The 25,994-nt window shown below is 42.0% G+C and overlaps 3 protein-coding genes across 4 annotated transcripts; 2 read left to right on the forward strand and 1 right to left on the reverse strand.

The window, feature by feature from the left end:
* Positions 1–981: 981 nt before the first annotated feature.
* LOC105567033 (threonine--tRNA ligase, cytoplasmic) lies at positions 982–5,008 on the forward strand. 2 transcript variants are annotated; one of them, XM_012021554.1, is made up of 5 exons: positions 982–1,112; positions 1,541–1,627; positions 2,233–3,788; positions 3,869–4,158; positions 4,544–5,008. In XM_012021554.1, the coding sequence occupies exons 1-5, from the start codon at positions 1,059–1,061 to the stop codon at positions 4,690–4,692; spliced, it is 2,136 nt and encodes a 711-aa protein (XP_011876944.1). In that variant the 5' UTR covers positions 982–1,058; the 3' UTR covers positions 4,693–5,008. The 2 variants fall into 2 exon arrangements, with proteins under 2 accessions (XP_011876944.1, XP_011876943.1); XM_012021553.1 differs by having other exon boundaries at positions 1,016–1,238.
* A 1,149-nt stretch (positions 5,009–6,157) lies between these two features.
* LOC105567036 (zinc finger protein ubi-d4-like) lies at positions 6,158–19,727 on the forward strand. Its single transcript, XM_012021556.1, has 9 exons — positions 6,158–6,360; positions 6,422–6,531; positions 7,219–7,455; positions 7,542–7,747; positions 8,038–8,107; positions 9,824–9,979; positions 11,815–12,249; positions 17,060–17,172; positions 17,545–19,727. The coding sequence occupies exons 1-9, from the start codon at positions 6,269–6,271 to the stop codon at positions 17,674–17,676; spliced, it is 1,551 nt and encodes a 516-aa protein (XP_011876946.1). The 5' UTR covers positions 6,158–6,268; the 3' UTR covers positions 17,677–19,727.
* Positions 18,314–23,261, reverse strand: LOC105567035 (iodotyrosine dehalogenase 1). The gene is made up of 4 exons (XM_012021555.1): positions 22,994–23,261; positions 21,382–21,588; positions 20,443–20,759; positions 18,314–20,103 (listed from the first exon to the last, which is right to left on the reverse strand). The coding sequence occupies exons 1-4, from the start codon at positions 23,160–23,162 to the stop codon at positions 19,918–19,920; spliced, it is 879 nt and encodes a 292-aa protein (XP_011876945.1). The 5' UTR covers positions 23,163–23,261; the 3' UTR covers positions 18,314–19,917.
* Between the last annotated feature and the right edge of the window lie 2,733 nt (positions 23,262–25,994).

Genomic DNA, 25,994 nt, shown 5'->3' on the forward strand with positions numbered 1-25,994 from the left:
ATTAAATCGTACATCGTAAGTTTGTCGGCAAGTTTCAAAGAAAACGAAATCTAATGAATTTCTGACTATTTCCGGTATTTTATTGACGAATAGTGAATTTGTGAATAAAATTTTTCGCTTTTCACGAGTTTATGCTAAACGAAAGGATTCGTGATCGAGATTTATCGCCAGACGGTACTAAAGTCGCAAGTTCGTAAAGCCTCGTCTACATAGAAGTCGTAAAGTCGTAGTCGTAAGAATAGTTGACTATGATTGGTCAATTCTTAAGCCTCCGCTACAATGATTCTCGGTTCTGTCTACAATGGTCGTAGTCGTAAGAATAATTGACTGCGATTGGTCAATTCTTATCGAGCGACTATGACTACGACCATTGTAGACAGAACCGAGAATCATTGTAGAGGCTTTATGTGCCTGACGAAATTGACCAATCGTAGTCGATCATTCTTACGACTACGACTCTGCGACTCGCATTGTAGACTGCGCATTACATTTGAGAATCGTCTTAAATATTTCGTAGCCAGTAAAATGATCATTTATACAGCATCCGCGCGGATCGTTTTTTGGCTAAATACTCTTTGAACATATGTTTAAGACAATGTTAAATATAAAAAATTGACCACAAACAGTCCTTAATGTGCACTCGGTGCGCGCTAGTGCTAGCAATCGAATTCGCTATTTGTCAAGAAACCTGTCATACCGACCCTGACAGTAGCCAACTTCAACAATTAACGTCTCATTTCGCGGGGTAGAGCGACGCTTTTTTCTGCCAGATTCTTTTGTTTCGAGCGAAAGCGCGTCGAATGAGCGCAATTTCATTCGATTTTGGATGGATTTGGGAGCTAAACTGAATAATCACCGCTTTGTAAAACTGGCGCGAATTAAGGAAAAATGGCGGACCAATCACAGCTCGCTTCCTAATGGCCAGTCTCTGATCGGAGGGTCTCTGCTAGTCTCTACTTGTAATATAATTCGATCGCGCTTCTCACTCGCGCAGACTCGAGAGAATTGCCAAGCGAGATTAGTTGCGACCGGCGGACCTGATCGCGTGGATTTCCAACATGGGCGACAACGTGGTGGCCGACGTGCAAGACCTGACCTTGGCGGAGGATAAGGCACGAATATCCAACTTAACATATAAAATTCTCGCGCGTTTTCAGTACCGTTAGACCATGCTGACGACTTCACGTTTTCACGTTCTTAGGACCGTTTACGGCGGTATTGAGTGGACACATGTTCGGGTTGGTTAAGACGTTTTTTTCCCCGCCTCTTCGACTCCTCCTCGCTCAATTATTACGCTATTAAGTCTCGACCTCGTTATTTCGTTGTCTAAACAATGCAGGTGGTCGCGTTGAAACGTGGCTCTTGTCCGCGACGCGCGACCCATTGACAAACGTCAGAATCGATAATCTGACGTAACCTATGATCATTGTTTCGCGCAATGTGTCACCTGACGCTTGCCTGACACGCGACGATCCTTCGCGGCCTCCAGCTTGCCACGCGGTCTCGGGCGGCTTTTATTCTCAGCGCTTTGTTTTTCCAGGCGAAGTCACTGAAGGCGCTGAAAAAGAAAGCAGTTATGCCGGAGAAATCTGTATCGGAGCTTAATCCCTGGCCCTCTTACATCCAGGTAAATTTGTACCCGATGTCGAAGATTTAAGCGCTTTTAAGTGAGTTCTCTCTGTACGTATAATTACTCTCAAGCTTTGAGCTGGAATATTTTTCGCGCGTTGATGCACCAGAGAATAATACACTTGCGAAATACATGCAGAGATGCGTTCAAGATGTATTGTTTTCTGCCAGAGCTTGGTATCTTGGCAAAGTCCCAGAGTCTGGCCTGTTGACTCTTTCCATCAAAGATACAATATAAATTTTCGACGGATTCGATGAAGAGACAACGGATAACAGTTGCGTGTCTTGAATCCCTTCGATTTAGATACAGGCCTGTGTTCTGAATCCTCATTTATCGATGAAGGCATCTCTAAAAGTGGCTAATAAGTCTTCTGATCGAGTGGCTGCAAGCCACTTGTAGAGACGCCTTTATCGATAAGAGGATTCAGAGTACAGGTGTAGACGCAAGATGCACTGTATTATTTTTCTTATAGAGAAAGATACAGATAGTAGCTACATCTGTAACTATACCTGCGTCGGTATCTTAAAAAGAAAAAATACCAAGCTCTGTTTTCTGTAAGAACTTTTCAACGATTCTTTGATAATTTTTATACGTCTTTGTAGAACCGCATCGTATTATGGGATAAACTGAAAAAGGAATACGAGGCCGCGCTGGCCGCAAAAACTCCTGCAAATATAACGGTGACTCTTCCGGACGGTAAGGCGATACCCGCGCAGTCCTGGCGCACAACTCCTTACGACGTTGCGAGGGGCATTAGCCAAGGATTGGCGGACGATACCGTAATCGCCAAAGTCGACGACGAACTGTGGGATCTTGACAGACCTCTGGAACGCGACTGTAAACTGCAGCTGCTGAAATTTGACGATCGGGATGGCCAGAAAGTGTTTTGGCATTCCAGCGCTCACATCCTCGGGGAAGCCATGGAAAGGGTTTACGGCGGCTGCCTCTGTTACGGTCCTCCCATCGATGACGGCTTTTACTACGATATGTTCCTGGGCGATAAGGGCATTTCCAACACGGACTTCCCCTATCTGGAGGGTTTGTACAAGAACATAGTGAAAGAGAAACAGCCGTTTGAACGGCTGGAGATAACCAAGGAGGACCTCCTGGAGATGTTCAAGTACAACGAGTTCAAGGTGCGGATTATAAACGAGAAGGTAAAAACGCCCACCACCACGGCTTACAGGTGCGGCCCGCTGATCGATCTGTGCAAGGGTCCGCACGTCAGGCACACGGGTAAGATCAAGGCCGCGAAGATCACGAAGAACTCGTCCACGTACTGGGAGGGGAAGGCTAACGCGGAATCGCTGCAGAGAGTGTACGGAATAAGTTTTCCGGATTCCAAGCAGTTGAAGGAATGGGAGAAGTTCCAGGAGGAGGCGGCCAAGCGGGACCACAGGAAGATCGGGAAGGAGCAGGAGTTGTATTTCTTCCACGAGCTCTCGCCCGGCTCTTGCTTCTTCCAGCCGCGCGGCGCGTATATATACAACACCCTGGCCGAGTTCATTCGCTCCGAGTACAGGAAGAGAGGCTTTCAGGAGGTGATCACCCCGAACATTTACAACAGCAAGCTGTGGCAGACCTCGGGACACTGGCAGCATTACGCGGAAAATATGTTCTCCTTCGACGTGGAGAAGGAAACTTTTGCGCTCAAGCCCATGAATTGTCCGGGACACTGCATGATCTTCGACGTTCGGTGCAGATCGTGGCGCGAGCTGCCGCTCAGACTTGCGGATTTCGGCGTGCTGCACCGCAACGAGCTGTCGGGCGCGTTGACGGGCCTCACCAGGGTGAGGCGGTTCCAACAGGACGACGCGCACATATTCTGTTCTATAGACCAAATTAAGGACGAGATAAGCGGCGCACTCGACTTTCTTTGGCATGTTTATTCCGTCCTTGGTTTTACGTTCAATTTATGCCTGTCCACGCGACCCGAGAAGTTCTTGGGCAACATCAAAGTGTGGAACGAGGCCGAGAAATCATTGGAAGAGAGTCTGAACGCATTCGGCCAGCCGTGGACCCTCAATCCCGAGGATGGCGCGTTCTACGGACCTAAAATCGATATAACCATCATGGACGCGCTTAAAAGACCTCATCAGACGGCTACGATACAATTGGATTTCCAGTTGCCAATTAGGTTTAATCTGTCTTACGTTAAGTAGGTATCCGTTGAAAGAGATTTATTTAAACGCTGATTAATCCGAGTACAAGTCACTTATCTCCGTCATGTATTTACAGCGAAGCTGGAGAGAAGACCCAGCCGGTGATCATACACAGAGCGATCCTGGGCTCCGTAGAGCGCATGATTGCGATTCTAGCCGAGTCGTATGGCGGTAAATGGCCGTACTGGCTGTCGCCGCGGCAAGCGATGGTTGTACCGGTAGCGTCGCAATTCGACGATTATGCCCACGAAGTAAAACGGAAACTCTGGGACGCTGGCGTCATGGTCGAGATCGACACCGATCCGAGCGATACTCTGAAGAAGAAGATCCGTAACGCTCAGCTTGCGCAGTTTAACTTTATACTCGGTACGTACCGAGCTTATGCTTGCGTTCGTTTTCTCCCATCGAGAGCAGAAACTATACCGAAACTCTATAGTTCACGTCGCGTAAATTATAGACTTTCGGTATAGTTTATGCTCCCAGTGGGAGAAAACGAACGCAGGCCTTGACGAATAAAACTTGGGGCACGCGACACCAGTTTTCCTACTGGGTTGATTACGAGAGCCAATCAGGATTTAGCCTTGAGTCACTCGATCTAAAACTCTGCATCCTTGTTGGTTCACGTAGGCAGTCCAGTAGGAAAACTAGTATAGTGTGCCGTTGTTTTAAATTTATAAAATATCTTTCTTCGAATTATATTGTTCATTTATCTTACCGTAACAGCCACTAACGGCCGTAAATTTGATTGCAGTTGTGGGAGAGAAGGAACGTAACGCCGGCACAGCGAACATAAGAACGAGGGACAACGTGGTGCACGGTGAAATGGCGGTGGACGAGTTAATCGCCAAGTTGAAAGTCCTGAAAGAGACGAGAGATCAAAGCGGCGAATTAAAATCTTAATTCAGCAACTTGTGTATTTTAAAACAAATTAATTTATTTCTAAATATCGCACGATATTTTGATCAATCGATATTAATACACTTAATAGCAACATGGATCCATTTTTCCATCCATGTTTTCTCCACAAATTTCTTCTGTATCTAAGGCAATATGTTTAGTTTTTCATCGATTACTCCATAGACGTATGAAAATTGAATCAGGGATATTATAATTTATGCGTATTTACAGTGGCATTTATTATGATTGTTAAATATTTGACTATTCTTTGTACACACTTTTGATTTATTGCAATATACTATCAATTACCGTTTCTACACAACTTATTTTATTATAATACAATTGCAATCATAATTTATAGGAACGTTAATACTAATTAATCAGTGACTTATCGATAGGTACATCATAGTTTAAGGACACTCGTCAATATGGTCTATTTTTGTCTCTGATCACAACGATATTTATATAATGTAACATACATACATTGCTCTAGCTGTATTTTTTTTATATATATTCGAGAATAAGTCCCTGATCTTCAATTTTTTTAGAATACATATTCAAGTGCACATTAAATCTGTGTTCCAAGTGTCTCTTAGCATCACCGACAATCGATTTTAAAAGTAAAAAGATTTTGAATCGAACGGGAGCGCCTTTAGGTCCGAGCCAGATGTTGGTAACCCAATAATTGTGATCTAAAATGTGAATTCATATGTATATCGTTTTGCAACTTGTACTGCCATAACATTTTCATTTACATGGAATTATTGCCAAAAAGATTTCGACACTCGCAAGAAGGAATATAATCCAACGGGAAAGAGATGCGAATTAAAATTTAAAGATTCGCGATACTGAAATGTTCGACAGTTGCGTTTTATTTGGAATTTCAGAAGGTTCGAACTCGCAGGTAATTCGATGCAGAGATAAGCAATGAATAGCGTCAATTAAAAGCTTCGAGCGCGGCAGCCTCGAAAGTTACAATTCACTTCCGGACTCCCGCTCGTACTAATACAATCAAAATTTTAGTTGGCGCAATTTGACGACATTACTTTTGTGGAGAAGATAAAAATGTTTTTTTTCGTTAACAAAATATACTCAAACAATTAAATTTTACAATTCTGGACTGGACGGCGCTTACACTTGGCGTCCTTTCACCTTGAAAGATTTTTTTACAGCGTACAATTAACAAGCGAGACTATTGACTCCTGCACCGGCGTACGGTACATGAATATTCGAACAGGATGATGCGCGCGCCTCGGGTACAACGCGCCGGCACCACCGACGTCGTTGACGATGCCGAGCCGACAGACGCCCGACGCGTTTCTCGTCGACGTCGTTTCCTCTGGCGCGCCAACAATTCCCCGCGCCGTCAGTGGCGCTCGTCGCCGTCGTCGCAGGCGTCGTACGCGGGAGACACGCGCCCGCCGTCGCGCGCGTCGCGGAGCGTCGTTCGACCAGCGGCGGCGCGCCACTTCCGGGAAGAAACCGGGGGCGACGTTACGGCGCGGCGGAGCGCAAGCGGGACTGGCCGGAGTGCTTGGAGCGCGCGAGCGTGGGGGACGTGGGACAGAACGGCCCGAGGATGACGACGGTGGCGATCTCCCCGGCGATGGCTCACGGCAACAGCGGAATGATACAGGTCGTGAACGAGAGCAATCTGAGCAAGATCGAGAGGTGAGCGCGACGTTTCGCGTCGGCGAGCGGCCGAGAGTTAACCGTATCGATCCGCTTTCAGCTTCCTCAACGACACGGCTTACCGGGAGGCCATTGAGAACTCGTCCAATTACAATAGCCGACTGTGCCGGGAGCGACGTCTTCGCATGCCCTTCCTCGACTCGCAGACAGGTAAAGTTCGCCGTCCGAGCGGCCGCGCCTTCGCCGCAGAATCGATCGGTCCGGGCCGATTAGCGGTGCTCTGGCCATTATTGATTTCTGTCAACCAGATTCGGCGTGGACGCCGAATACTTGCCCGGGGGGGGAAAATGTATGAAATGGGCTGATAGAACGGTTTTATTCCGCGAAGGCTTTGGAAGATGCGACGTTGATCTCTTGATTACTGCGAGGATCTCCCTTGCGTCTAATTAGATAACGAAGTGATATCAATTCCTAGCTTAATTTCAAGTGGGCAGTGTATTTTGCGTAAACGTAGAGAGATTTTTGTCAATCGATTGGTGTCAGTCAAATTGATATGTTCATTATATTAATCGTGATATATGTTTACAATAATATCGCATCGATATGATTTTGTCTTTAAGCAGCAGTATAAAGGCTCGTTTGAACTCGCAGGTGTTGCACAAGGTCGCTTAGATAACGAAGCGTACCAATTCTTAGTTTAGGTGATTTTAAACGGACGGTACATTTTGTGCAAATGCAGAGAGACTTGTCGATCTAATTTATATTAATTGGCATCGGTCAAATTTCGCACGCTCCAGCAGTGATATTAATTGCGATGTATCGTATATTGTAAAATGATATTGCATCGGTGTGACTTTGTCTTTAAACAACAGTATAAGAGCTCGTTTGAACTCGCAGGTGTGGCACAAAATCACTCTGCCCTTTTTATGTCCTCGAGAGAAAGACTGCCGGGCTTGTTGCACGGCCAGATTTACACTTACCCGAGTAAACGATGGCGGAAGAAACGCCGGCAATATTTAATGCACTACCTGCATCCGAAACGCGGGCCGAGGGGAGATACGGAGGACGGAACGGAAGGCGTGGAAACTATTACGCATGTAAATGACGACAGCAAAGATTCGGTGGCACTTAAAGGTACACAGAATTGCATAGAAATTGTAAATTATATTAAGACGCCCGGTCTTTCATACGAATGAGAAAAAAATTGAATGCGCTTTCAGACGAACACAGTAAAGACGCATGGTATTACGACGAGCAAGATATGTTGGACATGGATGCCTATGACGAACCTGATCCTGATAGCGACTATGATTACGAGGAGAGTTACAGCAGTAAACGAAAACGCAGAAAAACTCGTGGAGGTGGTCATCATCCTGCTCGTAGTCATCCACCCTCCACAGATACCCCGGGCGGTAAACGTACAAAAGTAAGTCACGAGGCAAACGTAATCGATATAAATGGCAGATATTTTAAACGTCCAATCTCAATAGGTGATGTTTGGCGATTGTTTGGTACACATCTGTTGAAATTAATCTCCCTGGATATCCTTAGCGTCTTTCTTCAGGTGTAACGGCATTGCACATATCAGTTTGTTACATCGTGAATATATTTCAAAGCTGTAAACGCATATTATATTTGTACAAGTCACCCTCTACACGATACAATGTTGCGGACAGTTTGTGGACGTGGGTTTAACAATGATGTTATTTCACGCAGGGTGGTGGCCGTGGACGCAAAAAGACCAACTACGACTCTGTCGACACTGATAAACCGTTCGTTTGTGACCGTAAGTTTAATCATAGATACAACTACAAATGACCATTCTTCCTGTTATTAGTTTATTATAAATATTATCGTTATTATCGTTTTAACGTTTATTATTTCAAATAATAAGTTACAAACGGATAGACTATCCGTGAAAAAAAAAATTTGTTAATTCTGTTCACCTATATTCATATCAATATACAACTTGATTATGGTATATAAAATATGATGGAAATTTGAAATAAATTGTTAAATTGTTAAATATTAATTGCAGTTGAATATATGGTAATATATATAGTTGAGTAATCTTGTGCAACGGTAATCCAGGCAATGGTGATTGAAATGAATAACAAACTATATGATGCGCGGGACGGTGCTTTCTAGTCTTTATTTTCTCATCATCGCGATGGTTTAACATTGTTTGTTCAGAGAGGTTGATCGATTTATTTATTAGCCGGTATGTTTTTTTCCATGTCTAAATACCAATATACACGAAAATTTGAATACAGGGATTTTATTGTGCGAGAAATCTGTATTTTATCATTTTTATCTTGTTTTCTTTATACTTGAATATGGGCAGTCATGGTATGATTCTGAGTGCAAGGCAGAGACTAGTCGTACGTTCCAAATATCCAAAACTTTGTGCATAAGTAGTATACGCTTTTTACGCCTATGCTCTTGAACGTTTCTCTACGTACTAATCGGATTAAAAATAATTAAAGGCTGGACGTATAATATTGAAATATTCCGTGCAGGTAGCTTGTAATTATTCCGTTGTGTTAAAATCGAAGATTTAGCATATCGCAATTTAATCGAACTAACAACTTTGTCATTCGATTTTTAAACTATATTTCACTTCGATTACACAAGATGAATTACTAACACACGGTATTGTTGTGCCAATCGAAAGCTTGAATTTTAATTGGCATTTTACAATTGTCACGTAACACTTACATTCATAGCAAAACGCCTGAATCTCGAGTCGCTAACTTTTATACGAGTGAAAATTGACCTGTATATTTTTTCTCAGAGAAACAGCACACTTATATACTCATTATGCACAAATTTATTGGGATTCGAGTCTACTTGTTAGCCTAATCAAACAAGGGAAAAAGATATAAAAAGAGAAATGAAATAACTCTTTGAACAATTGCGTTATTATCTGGAAGGAGTATAAATAGTCATTACTAATTTGGTCCAACTTTTCGAAACACAAAATCTATGAATTAACTCGAATGTGCCTGCAATCTGTTTACTTCTTGAAACCACTCCTGTTAGACTAGCAGATAATCTAAAGACATTTGGTCTGGTTATACCAAGCTCGTGTTAGAGACACAGTTTGAAGCGGAGCATTGAACACGTTTGTTGTACAAGCGAGCTAACGTCACCGGCCCAAATATCTTCGGACTAGCTCTACCTGCAATAATAACAGAGCAAGAATGTACTGGCTCACACTGTAGCGAGCTCATTCTGTAGGAGTACAAGCATCAAGCCTTGCATCGTATTAGTTTTGCTTCTTGGGCTGGAACTCCTTCACTGCTTGTCCACATATAGACTCGTAGGTGGATAGGGATGTGTACTGGTGCGGAAGGTGTGCAAATGCTATCCCTGACCCCGCCCTGTCGGCTTTACTGTCCCGTACTACCTCCCCTTGATCGTCCGTTAAACGAAAGGTCTGTCTTATCATTGGACGTTGCATTGGATGGATTGCGGGAAAACAGTATTTGCACTTTTGCAGTATGCAGCGCACGGTATAAGACCAGACCTGGTCTGGTCTACCATTACGGTCATTCCCACTCTACTTCCTCCGGTGATCCTGCTAAGGAACTAAGTCCCAGTCCTGCCGAAGTTGAACCTAGGAGCGTTGCAGACACCGCTGCTTCGAACCAGCCAGGTTGGAGCCACAATCAGCTCAGTTTTCTCACTTTCCTTTAAGCCCGCGTTCCACGCCCCAACTCTCAGCCCCTCCTCCTGCCCTCCCCTTCCCGCCGCTCTCCCCCATTCGCCATTGTCTTCAATCTTGTCCCGGTCATGCAACTACTCATCCGAGAACTTATCCCCATATAACCAATTTATAATATACATATATACTTTTTTTTTACATGTACTGCAAATGTGTGTGCATGCATTGCAAATAAGATATATCATGACGTTTTTTTCTTCTCTAACTGTTAAATTTCTATTTCGAAATATGTATGTATGAAATTTATATTTTTCTTGCGATGCTCCATTACATATATCTATATATATTTACGTGTCGAGCTGTCTGCATATCATACGGATATAAATGATATTCAAGCCAGTGTGATATGAGCGATTTCATTTTGCATTTTATGACGAGATATTTGCGTACATCTTGTTTCTATCTTATAAATGTACATAGGATATACTTTACATATCAAAGTGGAAATGTTTCGATGGATGAGCGATAATTTTATTTGTGCTGCATGTATTTTGCAGTAGCATGCTTCTAATCAGAGAATAGTGAAATGTTTTCTTTTTTATTTATTTATCAGAGGAAGGAAAAAGATCGTCGAGTCCTATAGGTTGGTATTCTCCGGTCTGCGAACACTGGCGTCTCGTGACTCTTGAGCGTTTTGTATGTGTGTATGCGTGTTTCTTTTTCATTCTCTTCTTTACGTTTTTATCAGTAGCTCTTTCCGTCTCCCTCTTCGGCATGTGATTATAGTTTTTACGAATGAGCCTAACAAGAGAGTTCTTCTTGTCTTTGCTACTTTGACGCTTGTATCACTAGAGCGATTTTGGCTTCGATTCTCCTATTAATGAATGTTGAGGCTTCGTTGAGACATCAAATAGGTATCTTTCAAGTTACCTGTAGCTCGAATATGTTTGAAAAGCCGTTTGTTTGTACCTGTCTGTACTTGGAATCGATATAAATATTTATATATATATATTTCGTCGTTATATCTTGGATTTGCTGCTGGTGATGGAATGTACTGATTGACATATTGCACTTTGTTATACTTACTTATATAATCAGATTTGTTTTCTTTGTTGTAACAGTCGGTTGAGTCTTGTGAAGTTTAGAATAATTGATTCCGTTATATGAAGAATGCGATGAGAAAAAGAAAAAGGCTGCTTCGTGTATGTGCGACGCACGCCGGTTGCACAGCAATTTGACATTATACAGAGTGTCCCGATTGCGATCGTCAGTCTTCTCGACGAACGCTCTTGTGCTCGAGTCGATTTTTTGTCTGCGATTATTTCATTTTTTTTAAATTACAACTGTATTGACAAATAACCGAGGCTCTCGGATTAAATTCAAGTTTACGCAAGTTGTAACTCGATTTTTTTTTCCAACGATTTATCCTCCGGTTAGTTAACGAAAATATCTGAGAAACTGCTTCCGCGCACCATAGAACACCACTTCCGATTTCTATCCTCGTCCCTTTTGTATCGCGAGACGCGGCGCCGGATGCTGGGGGACTCTCTGTATACAATCGGATAAATTCATCGAGTCGCCACGGACTCTGTATATTTATTGGATATTCCTATCACTTGCAGATGTGCTTCGACATAACTGAATCGATTATGATTAGATAAATGGAGAGAAAGAGAGAGAACAAGAAAACGAGTGAGAGAGCGAGAGAGAGTGAGAAAGAGTCGACTATGAATTTTGTCTCTTGTCTATTATATAAAACCGGTGTGCATGGTCATCAGCTTGTGACGGCAAAGCGCAACTGGGTATGTTGATCGGTTTGTGATCAGGTGGTACACGCCGGGGTCGTCAGAACGCCACCTCCTCGAATACCTCGAGTCCCTCCCCGGCGGCGCCTGCCGCCGCACCAGCTGCGGGGAGCACGTCCCAGCCGCAGCAGTCGCAGCAGCAGCAGCTGCAGTCGGCCGTGCAGACGCCCGTCGGCCCGGCGTCGCCCACCGTCCCGGCGACCAAGGAAGATCACCTGCCGGCGGCGTCCTCGCCCGGCGGCACCGCCGTCTCCACCCTGCCGTCCGCGGACACCGCGGGCGCCACGGGCGGGCCGCCCACACCCGGGGGACCGACCGCGGAGAAGAAGGCCGGCGGCAAGTCGTCCGCGGCGCAGCCCTCCCCGTACTGCGACTTCTGCCTGGGCGACGCGCGCGAGAACAAGAAGACCGGCGGCTCCGAGGAGCTGGTGTCGTGCAGCGACTGCGGCCGTTCAGGTAAGCCAGAGGAAAAGATCAAGCGCAAGTACACCCGCCGGGCGAATCACAATTAACTCGCACTGTCGCCGGCGTGCGACGACGACGACTACGACGACGATGATGATGACTACGATGACTACGACGACTACGACTACGACGACGACGATGACGACGACGACGACGACGACGACGACGACGACGACGACGACGACGACGACGGTGGTAATCACGTAGCCACATGTATTCATTGAAATCGATATATTCCGGATATTGGCGGTGAGAGCCGTCACGTTTCCACGGACGGCGGTTCCATTTTCTACGTCTCTTTGCGAGCCTATCGCGCACTGCGTTCTGTGCATACATAGCCAAATACAACTCAAAAAAAAAATGAGGAGGAAGGAAAAAAGGAATCTCGGCTCGTTGCAATATCTTGCGTACGCTTCCTCGCGCGAACGTGCGAGGGGACCAGCAGCTCGCTCACGGGATGTACATGACCTGGAGAACTTGCTGTCGCGACGCGATTCTAGCCCGACGGTGATGCCGGAGCGTTACGGAGAGTATTGGATATATGTGTATATATGTATATATACACATACGTGTTTATGCTATTATATAATCGTTTATACTTCCATGTTTTAGCTGCTAATATCGTGAAAGACGTTGAGCCTGATCTGCAACGCGCTCTTTGCGCCTAGAAGCATTTTATTTTGCCTACGAATAATAGCGTATTGGTTTGCTTACGCAAATTAGAATGTTTCTAGTCGCAAAGTTCAGCATCCAAGTGGAACATACTAGTCATGAAAACATCAAGATGACACCATTTTTTTATCATTTTTTTACGCATCGTGGTGTGACGTCAAAGTAGCCCACCGAGAGCACCTATTTGTGACATCATTAAGACATCAAAATGTTGCGAAAATAATCCTGTTTTACGAAGCAAAGTTAATTAAATGTGCATTAAAAATGAATTGAGGTAATATAAGATAAACGTAACATATGACTGATCATGTAATCTGTAATATTATTATACACATGACGAGTATCATAAAACAGCATGTCGTAAATCAGTCATTGCAAAGTAAGTCTTGACGTCGATCATTTTATGACGTAAAATTCATCATTTTAATGTCACATTGACGTTTTTGTGACTAACTTGTTCTACTTGGGCACGTTGCAGATCAGGCTTAAGTAATTGGTTAATTTTACGAGCAAGCAAGCGCCCTTCCCCGCTGTTTTCCAAAACGTACCTACAATTGTTAAACGCGCAATCGAGATGTTTAGAATTGTCCGTTACGTTTGTACAATCTTTCCGTTTCGTTAATGCGTTAAGCGGCCGTTGAACGCGCGAGATGTTCGCACCGTCGGCTCTTGTACATGTTTTTTAATGTCTAGGTTTACCGAGATGACTTTTTGAGTTGTATAGGGTTACAGTTTGTCGCGCGACGCGTCCCGTCACTGCCGCCAAGGGTAGTAGAAAACCATGCTGTTGCAACTGGGTGCAATAATTAAGGAAGGACGGCATTCAATTATATCTGCACAGTGTAGGATCAAACGGTTACGAGCTTTACATACACTAGTCAAGGCGAGGAATACAAAACATCGTTTTGTCAATGGTGCAACTTGTCGCATCTGAGTAATAGGAATTTTCAGGAATTCCTTTACTACGCGAATTTGCTGTGATTTTATAGTAACTCAATGATTAGTTTCTAAGATATCGAATCGGTGACGCGTAATAATTACGAGGATGAAAATAAAAAGAAGCGCGGGGCTAAAAGTCGCCCGTCGACGGGAGGGGTTTCAAATTTTCGTCGTGTGTGTGTATGCGTGATTGGACGTCGAGTAGCAATTCCAGGCGGTTCGTTTGCTGTTTCTTTAACGCGGAATTATGCGCAAATTTGTTGAAATTCCTGTTGCACAGTACCACCAGAGCACGTATTGAGGAGGATGTGTTTGTCTTCTGTTTGACAGTGTATCCCGATATTTTCGTTATTGTGTTAGAAATCAAAAGGGGGAGATAGGCGATGCACGGCGTGAGATACGCACCGGCAGGTTTAGAAGAATTTTAGAAATATATATATATATATATTATATATATACTTTATATATCCAGCACAATCATGAGAATCGTTTTAATGAAAGCAACGTATTTATTGTAAGATACTGAGAGATGTTGATCGCGTCACATTTCAATATTTCTACGTTTCCCGAACGCTTGTAAATACTTTGGTGGCTTTGCGTTTGTTGGATATTACGAGGTTTTAGACGATGCGAGCTAAGAGCGCAGCGCAGAGAGAGGAATAACGAAAGAGGAAAAAGAGAAAGAGAGAGAGAGAGAGAGAGAGAGAGAGAGAGAGAGAGAGAAAGAGAGAGTGAGTATGTGTGTGTGCAATTCTAAGGATCTCCGTACCTTCCGCGACTTTGAAAGAATTCTGAATAAACGATATCGAATAACGACCGTAGGAGTGATAATGTTATTTGTTATAATTTCGATTGGTACTTGTTTAACGTTTCTCGTTTATGTGTTCATTATATTTATTTTTATAATCAAAAAGTAAATCACGTCTCTTGAAAGTGGATCAGATGGATTCATAGAAATGAGCGAGAGAGAGAAAGAGAGATGTTCGCTATAACGCTTTCGTTGAACAGCAGAGCCGTGTGCATTTTGAGTAACAATCTGTCTCTCAGACAATCTTCGTTATCTCTTAGACAAGTTGTTGCTCAAGAGAGACCTCATTTTACATCCTCACATTGGCGAGTTACTAGATTATTAGATGTTCCGTCACGTGGACCGCTAAATGTGCGAGATGGTGCTCCGAGGTGGTGAATCTATTCACGTGGATTTTAATTTACATGTGTAACAGACTGCTCGATGTGATCGCGATGTGACGTGTCGCAGATTTCGTTACGAAGATTTTCAAAGAAAAGAAAACGCGATCGCGCGCGTTCTTGTTTAATCAGAACTGCTCGTTGATTTCTTTCTGATGTGTCTCACATTCCATTGTATCTGCCGGCTCTTAATTACCTTTAGTTGTGGGCATTAGCTTCTCCGACCTAATGTAGTATAACCGCCCCCTGTGCTATTACCGTTATTTGTAACGACGCAATATATTTATTACGTATTTAACAAGCAAGACGAAGATGTGGGATATGAAGCTTACATTTACAGGTCACGAAAGAGAGAAGTTCTTTTCAACTACCGACCGTTTTAGTTAGGTGTCTCTCTAACGGTTGCGTCACAGACGCATCAACGTCGTGACTAATATCTTCTTGTAGAAACCTGACATAGCTTAGTTTTGTACAAGCTTTGATACTCGTACAAATATCATTTTGACTAGAGATAACAACAAGATACCGTGTATGAAATTAATGTAATACCTTATGAGTTTTTCAGGCAGAAAAGAGATACGCGAGAACGGCATTGAGAAACTACCTTCGAAACTGCAACTCGGATTATTTTATATACATATATATATATTTTTTTTGCACTGATTATATGCTAAATATATCAGCAGTTTTACACGTCGCTTATTTTACACTTTTACGCCACGCAAGTTGTAACGTCGTACAACGTCTTTTTTATTACTTTCCACGCGCGTAGACGCGTGCGTGTACGCTGTTCTTCTTTTTTTTTTATACATAATGCATATGTATATATACGACTTTTCAAGCATTTGGAGATGATTTACAATCGCGAGTACCAGCCGTCTTCTTTAATCGTAGAGCTTCGTGTTACAGAGTACTTTCTAATATACATATATTATGTAACTCGAGTGTAGAAGGCTATCGACAGAGATACGTTACAGCTTCTTTACATATAGCATACGATACAACGTAGGATATTCTATTATTTAACATGGTATAGCTAAATATGGCAGACTAGAGGGTACTACGTTTTAGTTTCTTGTATAAATTGATATTATATTATCCTTAGATTGTCGTAAGAAAAACTCACATGGTATAAAAACAATGGACGCATGCAGATATATAGTTCCTCCTTGTTATATATAAAATTGAAGATTTGTTATTAGGCAGTTTTAATTAAGCAATACCCAATGAGGCTTATAAATATAGTATTTAAGTCACACTAGTTATATATAAATATATATATATGGCCTCATATATATATAATATATATAAAGAATGTGATACGTTATATGAGTTGCGTGTTGTGTGGATGATAATGAAAGGGAGAGGATTTACGAGAGAACGCGAGAGTGTGAAAGAGAGCGAGCGAGAGAAAGAGAGAGAGAAAGAGAAAGAGAGAGAGAGAGAGAGAGAAAAGGAGCGAGGGAGAGTGTGCATCTGCGACGTTTATATTGTGCTGCGCAAGAAAGAACGTGAACTATTCCAAGGTACGCCCTGCTATTACTTACCACCTATTATTCCAAATAATAACAGTATGTTCAAAATGCAACATCAAAAAAAAAAAGAAAATTACAGATATCATGAAATAAAATATTCTGTGCGGAAACATGAGGACGTATCATTATTCCGGACGTTTTTAGTGCTGAGGAAAGGTGAAAGACATCTAGCCAGTCGTATCTTTTTTTTTATCTTCTGTGGACCAGACTTGCCATGGCTCGCTAAATCTCTCTTGTGTGAAAAAAAAAATTCTTTTCGATTTGAACGATGGGAAAGCATCGAAAAAAAAGTAGATGACGGGAAAAAAAGTAATAATAACAATAAAAGAAAATGAACAATAGCTTGGAGTTCACTGTTCTTCGGCACAAGATAACTGTCCTGGCACCTTTCTACTCGCATCCCACGACAGATCTCCTCGTTCCGTCCCAAATGCGTGTTCCTTGACGTGCGTACGTTCTTGTTATAGGGCATCCAACTTGTTTGCAATTCACTGCAAACATGATCGTTTCTGTTCGCAAGTACAGGTGGCAGTGTATCGAATGCAAGTGTTGCTCGATTTGCGGCACCTCGGACAACGATGTAAGTATATATCACACATATCCAGCAATCTCTTTCAGGGCCCGTAAGCGAATGACTTTTCACGCCCGCGGGCGGTAATAGAGGCGCGCGAGCGAACGGCACGATATCAATTTCGATCGGCGAGTCCCTTCGCGTCTCGTTTTATTTATTATTTTTTTCCTCGAGCGATATCGCCCTGGTGTCGCGGGTAATTCGCACGTGTTTTTTTTTGTTTTTTTTTTGTTTCCCCAAGATGACGGGCTCTTGATTGTTCGTCGGCGTTGCGGGACTCGCGGAAAGCCGGCGCGAAAAATAAATGTTAGTAGCATCACCGCGCCTCACCCACGACCATAGATCCCACCTTGATATTAACGGTTTGGCGGACTGAAATAGGATCAGTTGCTGTTCTGTGACGACTGTGATCGTGGCTACCACATGTATTGTCTGTCTCCGCCTCTTGCGTCACCTCCCGAGGGCTCCTGGTCTTGCCGCCTGTGCATAGCCGAATTTCATCACCGTGATTAAGTCCACTTTCATAGATAAGTCACGGAGCTATCCATTGCTGTGGTATAGCGGTCATCTTATTAGGAGAATTAGGAGAGTATTCACGGGCTCACCCATATAGTATTATACGGCGTACACACTCGTCTCTCGATTTACGCGGAGTATTCGGTCCACGTGGGGGATTTCTTTCTTCTTTTTTTTTACGCGGTTGTGAGAATCACGTAAGCGGAATCTGTACAGAAAAGGGAAGTACGTAATGAAAGGCCCGCGTGTCGTTGTACAAATATTTATTTCGCGCATTTACACAGAAACCAATAATAACGAGAGGAGAAGGATAAATTTGTCACTTTTGTGCGGAGACGCTTAAGCGCGCTCTCTCCGCGAAAAGTCAACGAAAAGAGGCACGGCGTGGCAAGTACAATCAAGTGAGAACTTCTGGCCCGCTGATATACATAATAATTTCAATAAATAGACGTAGACAGATATATATTTTCTGACGGCGTTAAACTGAGACCGTGTACAAAAGGTGTCGCGTAAACGGAGGGGGTGGTATTTGCCGCGTAAAAAGAAAAGAGCGCGTATGAAAGGTGCCGCGTAAATTGAGGTCTAAGTGTACACGCAAATTTGTTCGAGAGGAAGAAAAGGAAAGCGCCATAGGTCAACTTAATCGATTACTATTTATTACGAAATTTGCATCGATCCATCGATTCCCCGTTAAATTATGTTAATTATAATGATAAATTAGGAGGGTACGTTTATATAGCGTTACTACATTAGATATCTCAGGCACTGGTGATCTCAACGAGATAAAGATGTAAGGAAACACGTATTTATAATTTAACCGAGGTAGCTTCTACGAATAGATGTGTAAAGATACGTCGCAACCCAGCTGTTAGTAAGATTCCATAAGCGGAACGGACAAAGAGATTACTAATTTTAAAGACAAAGGCGGAGTTCGATTTACCGACGACGTTAGATTTTACATTCGTACTGAACAAAGTGTATTTTTTGCTCATTTTAGAAACTGACATATAAATATATAAATAAATAAATATATTATATATACATACTCTTTACAGCGATATTATTAACGAACGAACGAATAGAGATTTAATTAAAGATCGCTAAATAGGACAATACTCTCCTAGTTCTAGACTCTGCTCTACTCTTAGTCAATGATGTTTGAAATTCGGTTGCTTTCACAACTTTTGCAGTATCTTAAATTTAACGAAAATTTGGCGATCTCGAATTTTCAAGGCAACTCTTAGCTCCTCGCTATCGACTTGGCCCGGGCCGGGTCTCATAGGAAAAAGGAATTACGGAAAAGGAAAGAATTCATATTCTAGATCATGATATTAATAGTATTTGTTCCATGAATAGTGATAAATAGAATATTATCTGTTTCTCTGTATGTATCATGATACTAAAAGCTTTTACACATAGCTATTAGTAGCGGACATAGTTGTCATATACAGACTTGCAGTACTGGAGGAAAATTATATTCTACATGTTCTTCGTCATTTATAGCTCAGTATTTTTATATTTTATATATTAAATGTACTTAATTTAAGACGGCGCTGTGGGTGATATTTGGTATTCGTTGATTAATGTAAAGCAAAAAGAAAGCAAGACCTCATTTTTTTCGATTTGATCAATTTTACGACCGCCTAATTGTAACTGTACCGTTAGATACACTTGAACTCACTTTTAAGTTCTCCTTTTTCGACTTACAATTAGAGCGATGGATTTATATTTTATATCGCTTACTTTTAACATTATGTATGCAAATTTGAAAATAAACACATTAGTTTATACAAACCGGATCATTAAGTTTTAGAGCAGTCTTATTGCGTGCCATTGTATACTTCTTCAACTCTCTCTCTGCAGGAGAAAGAAATACATAACAAACGACTCACGAACAGGTGCTATATTTCAGGGATTAGCTTTTCTTTCGGATATTACGATTACTTTGTAATATTGGCAGCGATGTTTTAAGCCAAGGGGCACTACGTTCTACGATTATAGTGAATAATTGCTATCCACAAAAAAATGTAATGTAAGATATGAAAAAAGGTTAATAATCCGAAAAATATAACATTTTTTCATAAAAATAGTATTAACATAAATCTATGTTGGACTATTTATTTCAGATACTCCCACTCTCGATTTCTCCATGTCAAGTGTGAAGGATATTCACCCGAATTTCTTTTTCCAGCGCGTCAAGCGGTACTCTTGAAACACAAGTCGCGTTTTATACTTTCGTTAATCGATCTCGACCAAGATCTCGGACAGATCTTTCCGCCGTAAATCGGGTATAGTGGCGTCTTTGGCTGGGTAACCGACCGGCAGAAGTAACACGAGCTTATCGTAGGCTGGACGTCCAAGGAGGCTGCGTATAGCCGGTCCACAGTTCAACGGCGTGGATGTGAGGGTCACCAATCCGGCGTACTGTGTTTAAGGGTGATATGAAATAAATTAACTATAAATTCGATCATTACGAGTCGAGCGTAGGCTAGATTCCCTGGGTTCGATTGTCGGCATAAATTCAATCGTTACTCGAGAATAATATCGCAAAGTTCGCGAGATCACCGTCGTTATGGAATACTTGGAAACTTTCTAAACATATTCGATGATCAGCGATCGTTTTTCGGCTCGACATTTCTTTTCCTCTTAATAAATTATTCGTTTTTAATGCTAGAGTTTTTGTGAATTGTGAGAAAGACCCTTCGGGCAAAAGACTTGAAGTACTAATCCGTGATATGCGTCGCGGGGAAATGTTAAAATCACCTGTATAGCAGTAATGAGAATCCCACACGCGATAGAAACGCTCATTTCGTGATAATAATGAATCCTTTTCTGTCCGTTTGGCAAGACGCCGTAAGTTTGCTTGAACACAAGTATCAGGTACGGAGCTGTGGTGAGATATTCCTTTATCCAGTTGGTCCTTAGCGGGGACAAGTCAGTCGTCCATTTTATGCCCATCCTCTTCTTGTAATTGATCTCCTCCTCCTGCTCCACGATGTCTCTGATTTTCAATTTCGTGGCCGGATCGGATATCGCGATAAAGGTCCATGGCTCCGTATGCGCGCCGCTGGGAGCAGTACCTAAGTAAAAGAAGCGTGAGTATGTGACTTGGAACATGCGCATTTAGGTACAACAGCGTCTTGGATCAGTGCCTGTTCTAAAGGCCTGTGTCCACGATGCTAGAACTTGGTCCGAGTTCTAGCTCCGAGAAATGTGTAGCCGGTCAGCTTGCTGCTTTTATGAAATAGCTGCAAGTTGATTGGCTACACATTTCTCGAAACTAGAACTCGGACCAAGTTCCAGCATCGTGGACACAGGCCTTGAACGCTAATGTTCTCAGATCACCATCGTCGGCGTTTCATTTCAACGCGCAACTTATCGCAGGATTGTTTTTCCCTTAATAAATTAATGATTTTTAACGGTACGGTTTTCGTGAAGTGTGAGGACTCTTCGGGGCAAAAGATTTGAAATGCTCCGCGATATCCGTCGCCGGGCAATATTAAAATCACGTGTATAGCAGTAATGGGGGCTCCACACGCGACGGAAACGCTCATTTCATGATAATAACGAATCTTTATGTTTGCAATATCTATTCACACGTTGAAAAAGTCTGAAACGCCGAGTCTCAACTTTCGTACGGTGCTCTCTCTTGCGCACTCGAATCTTGGAAGAAATCTCACTTGGCAAGTGTCACCAAAGTACCTGCAGCCCTTATAAGTTCACGGATAACTTCCTTCGGGACGGGATCCGCGCTGAAGAACCTTATGGTCCGCCTCGCCGCAGCTATTTGATAAAATTCTAGCGCACGTGCCAATAACTCCTCTTCGGACTTCCGGACGTAGCGATACGGTATGTGTTTGAGATCACGTGGTAAAGCCGGCTCTTCGTTACCTGCTGTCTCGTCCATTTCTAGAAAGTAATTATATAATACGAAGCGATTTATCTTATCGATTGTTATCAAAGTGTAACATCTCAAAGAGCGCTAATTCGCGTTTAATGTGCTTTTAACGCAACATTAATTGCGTGTTCAAATTGCGCGAATTTAACAGGTTTGGGTATATTTGAGATATATAATTTTATATAATTCTGTATATTTATGCATGCTGCATGAAAAATTATGCGTAGGAGGTCAATGGTACAATTTTTTCGAACGCGCTGCCACAATGTACATTTAATGCGGGACAAATGCGAATTTAAATGTACATTTAAAGCACATTATACGCGCATTGGCGCTCCTTGGGATGTATATTGACACATATTCTACGTGTGAATTGACAATTAGACAAATGAGGGAGGAAAATGAAAGCAGATATTGCATCCTCGTGGGATAAAAATTTTTCCGCAATCGTACGAGGGGAGTTTGAATTTTTTTCTTTCGAAAATCGTAAATGGAATTAGGATCGCGTGCAATCGGGATCGCACAAGATAGATTTTTAACATCACCGACGAGATTAACGTATATTCATTTGTACTATTTAAATGTACGTTATTGTATATATTTTTTAATGTAATACGTAAAGAATATAATGAAACTGTAATAACTTTATTGGAGAGTTTTTCAGTTTCAGCTTTTATTTTTTATTGTCAGTTTTATTTATTTATTTGAAATTATGTGAATTTAGTCTGTGGGAGCTTTCAGTTTATTGAATTTGTTTTGACTCTGTTAGATTATATTTTATTTTGATTATTTTTGTTATCAGTGAAATTCAGATTGTTTATATTCAGATATACTTAGGTACGTATTTATTTACACATCATTCACGAGTATCAGTTACATTCAATGGAACAATACCAGCCTTACGAGAACTCGTTGATGTAAATACAAATATAAAATTGGAAACTACTTCGAGCATGGATGAAGAATAAATAAATAAGAAGAAAATAATATTTTCTTAAACGTGGAGAGTATATTAATAAATGTAATTACATTTACATATCGCAGCGAAAGTCACGAAAAGTGAAAACCTAAAATTTTGACAAAGAGACACCAGTTACTTTGACTGCCTTGGCAGCGTTAATTGCATAGAATTTATAATTTCTGGAGTTAATTTAAAATAAAAGTATATTATTAACACTAAGATATATCGCTAGTATTTTATTATTATCGTTTTCTTAATCATCACGTGACGATTAATTAATTATCATCGTTTCTTTGCGATCCAATACGCGAATCTCTGCGTTCACCACCAATAAAGTAGCTAATTTTGGGATCTCCGAGAGAGATCTTTCGTCCTTTTCTTTCCAAAACAAGGCGAATATGATCGATAACCAAGACGTTTCACTCAAAACTCTCGCGTATAGTAGACATTCTTACTTTCACTCGGATCCGCGGATTCGTCGGATGTCGTAAATGCATGTGTGCCACTTTGTGCAGTTCTCTCGGCCGGTCGCTCGAAGAATTTTTTAAACAAAACTAATGAAACGACGATGACGAGCACGTGATAGAAGTACTTGGTCGTGAAGGGTATATATTCGGCAAACATCTTCACGCACAATGAGGACAGGCTATCGTGCGGCTCTCCACTCGCTACTAGTCCACTATCAGAGCGATTGTACTCAGCTAAGTTACGCGGACAGATAACGACTACGATCAACGAAGATATTAATTTCATCGTGCGTTGACATGTGTGTGTGTGTGTGTGTGTGTGTCTGGGTGCGTGTGTGTGTCTGTGAATGTGCACACTTCACACAACTTCACGACAGACAAGAACTGGAGGGAGGGACCTTTTTCTTTCCCTCTCTTCGCTCTTTACATTCACGATCAGCATTTTCCTGCGCGACTTCGGGATAGGCAAATTATTTCTTCACTGAAAAACAATTTTCTCTACCGTAGCTAATCATGGTTTGCTAGAAATATTTTGCTGTCACAAACTATAAATTTCTAAAGCACAGCAAACGGTTTGCTGTCGCGTCTTATACAATAGGCGCAGCAGCAAAATATTTAGCTATCACGACCAGATATTAGCTGTCCATATTTTACAAGTGCAGTATTTAGCTGCGGCAGCTACATTGTCTTTACCGTGTCCTAAATCGCAAACGATCGCGCTTTCGTCACACGAAGTTCTCTGACCTGAAGCGCCGAGAAGGTCTGTGCAGCCCGACGATCGCACAGATCATTTATGCTTCTCATTGTCAGGCTGGAGACTAAAAAGAAAAATGGAACGATCGCATTCATGGCGCATTACAGTGCAACTTCGAGCATCTGACGTTCAACATTATTACGAAATATTTATCGTGGCTTTGAAACTGCCGGCCAACCAGAGAGAGGATCGTGTACGCTCCTCGTATACTTTCGATATCTTGTTTGCCTCTTCTAACGGAAATTCACAAATCTCGAAGGGACAAACAACTTGTGGCCTGCTGGCAGGGGATCTTCGAAACAAACGACGATCGCTTTCAAACGATCTTTGAACTGCAAGGCGATAGCAGATTAACGATGACCTCACGCGGCACATGAACACTAGGAATCACTGATGCCTTCCCATATGAATTTAGGCACATATTACCACACTTTTACATTTTGCATGTACACAGAGAAAACGATTTCTTTGGATTTAATAAATTTTGGTGTATCCAAACAAATTTGATATCTGAAATGGACCAGATATATCATTTGTTTGAATTGGAAGTAATACATATCGTCCGAAATAAAATATTTGTTTGAAAGAAAAGGTATATTCTCTGTGATTCAAATGATATTGTTTTATTCAAGCAACATTCTTACTACCTTTCTAAAAAAGAGATGTTACCAGCGCGAATATCATATCGAACAGTTGAGGCCTCTTTTCCGCGATGCCGACTGGTTTCCTCGAAGCGCGGTGTGCTTTACTTCTCCTTTAGATTCGTAGTAAATGAGGATTTGCAATTTAGAAATATACATTTGTATACACCAACCACTGAGGTAAAATCTCTAATCTTTGTAATTAGAATTTAAGTAACAACGATTTTTGTTCCGAAACATTTTCTCGATTGAACGGAATTAATTTAATCAACACCAATAAGTCCGCAGAATGTCACTGAACAGAGTAATTTGAAATATCGGGTACAGAATTTTCAATTTCGTAGGCGGGATAACGAATTCTCAACGTTCGTTGTTTTTTTTCTCCCTGCGCGGTATCGTGCGACGTTACGCGAGCCATTGTTTACGCGAAGGTCGCCGCGCAATCACTCGCTCGCCGAACGTCGAGCCGGCAAGCAGTGGCGAGAGTCGCTCCGTGCGTGGTATTACTTTTGCGTTATCGGTTTCCAAGACGCGATCGCGATGCATGCAGGGATAAAACGCTATTGATTTGTACACCTTTATTAGTAACGAGTAACGTTCCTCGATTAATTACTAAGTTTCTACAACTTGTAATGAGAAACGAATTGTATGTTGAGGCGACGGCTCTTTATCAACGTACACGTAAATATTTCTCGAGGCTAACTCATCTAAAATATAAATGTAAACCGTGGTACTTTGTCGCGGTTACATCTCGTTTACGCACCGCGCTTTTAATTATCTATCGATTTCGCGTAATCTGTTCCATTTTCGGGAAAAGAGAGAACATTTATGCGACTTCGGCGTTCGCGCTGCAATTCGCTCTGTCGTTGTTCGCAACTCGAACGGGCAGGAAGTAAAGAAAGTCGCTTATCGCACGTCGTTACATTATGTAAATGTAATCGAAAATTATCTCGATTAACTGTTGCAATTAATAACAACTATTTATCGCTGGAAATTTCGCTCGCGTAATCTATTTCGGGGATTAGATTGAATGGCAAAGATTGTAAAATATCGTTTCGTTGCGGACTAATAACTACGTCTTTACCGCAGATTATGCTTCCGATGCTCGCGTTGCGTTTTATCGCCAATTCAAAAGTGATTTATCCATTCTTCCGAATCAAAAATGCAAGTTGTTAGTTTGAGTAATTTGTATGGCAGAAGGTCACGCGATATTTTTTAATAATATTTCGTGGGTTTCGCGGTATTTCACATCGCGTACGGGAGTGCCCGAAATTTCGCGCGATCGATAATTTTCGCGAGTGAGTGTTGTGTTAGTGCGACAAGGAAATCTGAGAGGAGGAAGTGGCCAAAGAGGCATCGTGCAACGGCGGAAAAATCGTGAGGTAAGTGTCTTACATTTTTACGTTATCTGCTACTTGTGCGAAATAAAGCATCTGTTCTGCGTTTTTATTTGATTTATTCAAATGATTCGAACGAGGATTCGAATAAGTGTTAGAGACAAAACCATACCAATAATATTTCGTATAAACATATGTTGTTTCGATGAAACAAATTTCGGTAATTATTTAGATTAACACACCCACCTCCAATAACC

This window comes from Vollenhovia emeryi, unplaced genomic scaffold (assembly GCF_000949405.1).
Source record: "Vollenhovia emeryi isolate VEMERY1.0 unplaced genomic scaffold, V.emery_V1.0 DF939141.1, whole genome shotgun sequence".
Lineage (NCBI taxonomy): Eukaryota > Metazoa > Arthropoda > Insecta > Hymenoptera > Formicidae > Vollenhovia > Vollenhovia emeryi.

Coding starts and splice junctions, on each gene's coding strand:
- LOC105567033 (XM_012021553.1), top strand. CDS start 1,170: ATGCTGACGACTTCACGTTTTCACGTTCTTAGGACCGTTTACGGCGGT. Junction 1,628..2,232: donor CCTGGCCCTCTTACATCCAG/GTAAATTTGTAC, acceptor ACGTCTTTGTAG/AACCGCATCGTATTATGGGA. Junction 4,159..4,543: donor GCAGTTTAACTTTATACTCG/GTACGTACCGAG, acceptor ATTTGATTGCAG/TTGTGGGAGAGAAGGAACGT.
- LOC105567036 (XM_012021556.1), top strand. CDS start 6,269: ATGACGACGGTGGCGATCTCCCCGGCGATGGCTCACGGCAACAGCGGA. Junction 7,748..8,037: donor CGGGCGGTAAACGTACAAAA/GTAAGTCACGAG, acceptor TATTTCACGCAG/GGTGGTGGCCGTGGACGCAA. Junction 17,173..17,544: donor GCGGCACCTCGGACAACGAT/GTAAGTATATAT, acceptor GGACTGAAATAG/GATCAGTTGCTGTTCTGTGA.
- LOC105567035 (XM_012021555.1), bottom strand. CDS start 23,162: ATGTTTGCCGAATATATACCCTTCACGACCAAGTACTTCTATCACGTG. Junction 21,589..22,993: donor ATCCGCGGATCCGAGTGAAA/GTAAGAATGTCT, acceptor ATTACTTTCTAG/AAATGGACGAGACAGCAGGT. Junction 20,104..20,442: donor TTCTCATTACTGCTATACAG/GTGATTTTAACA, acceptor CCTTAAACACAG/TACGCCGGATTGGTGACCCT.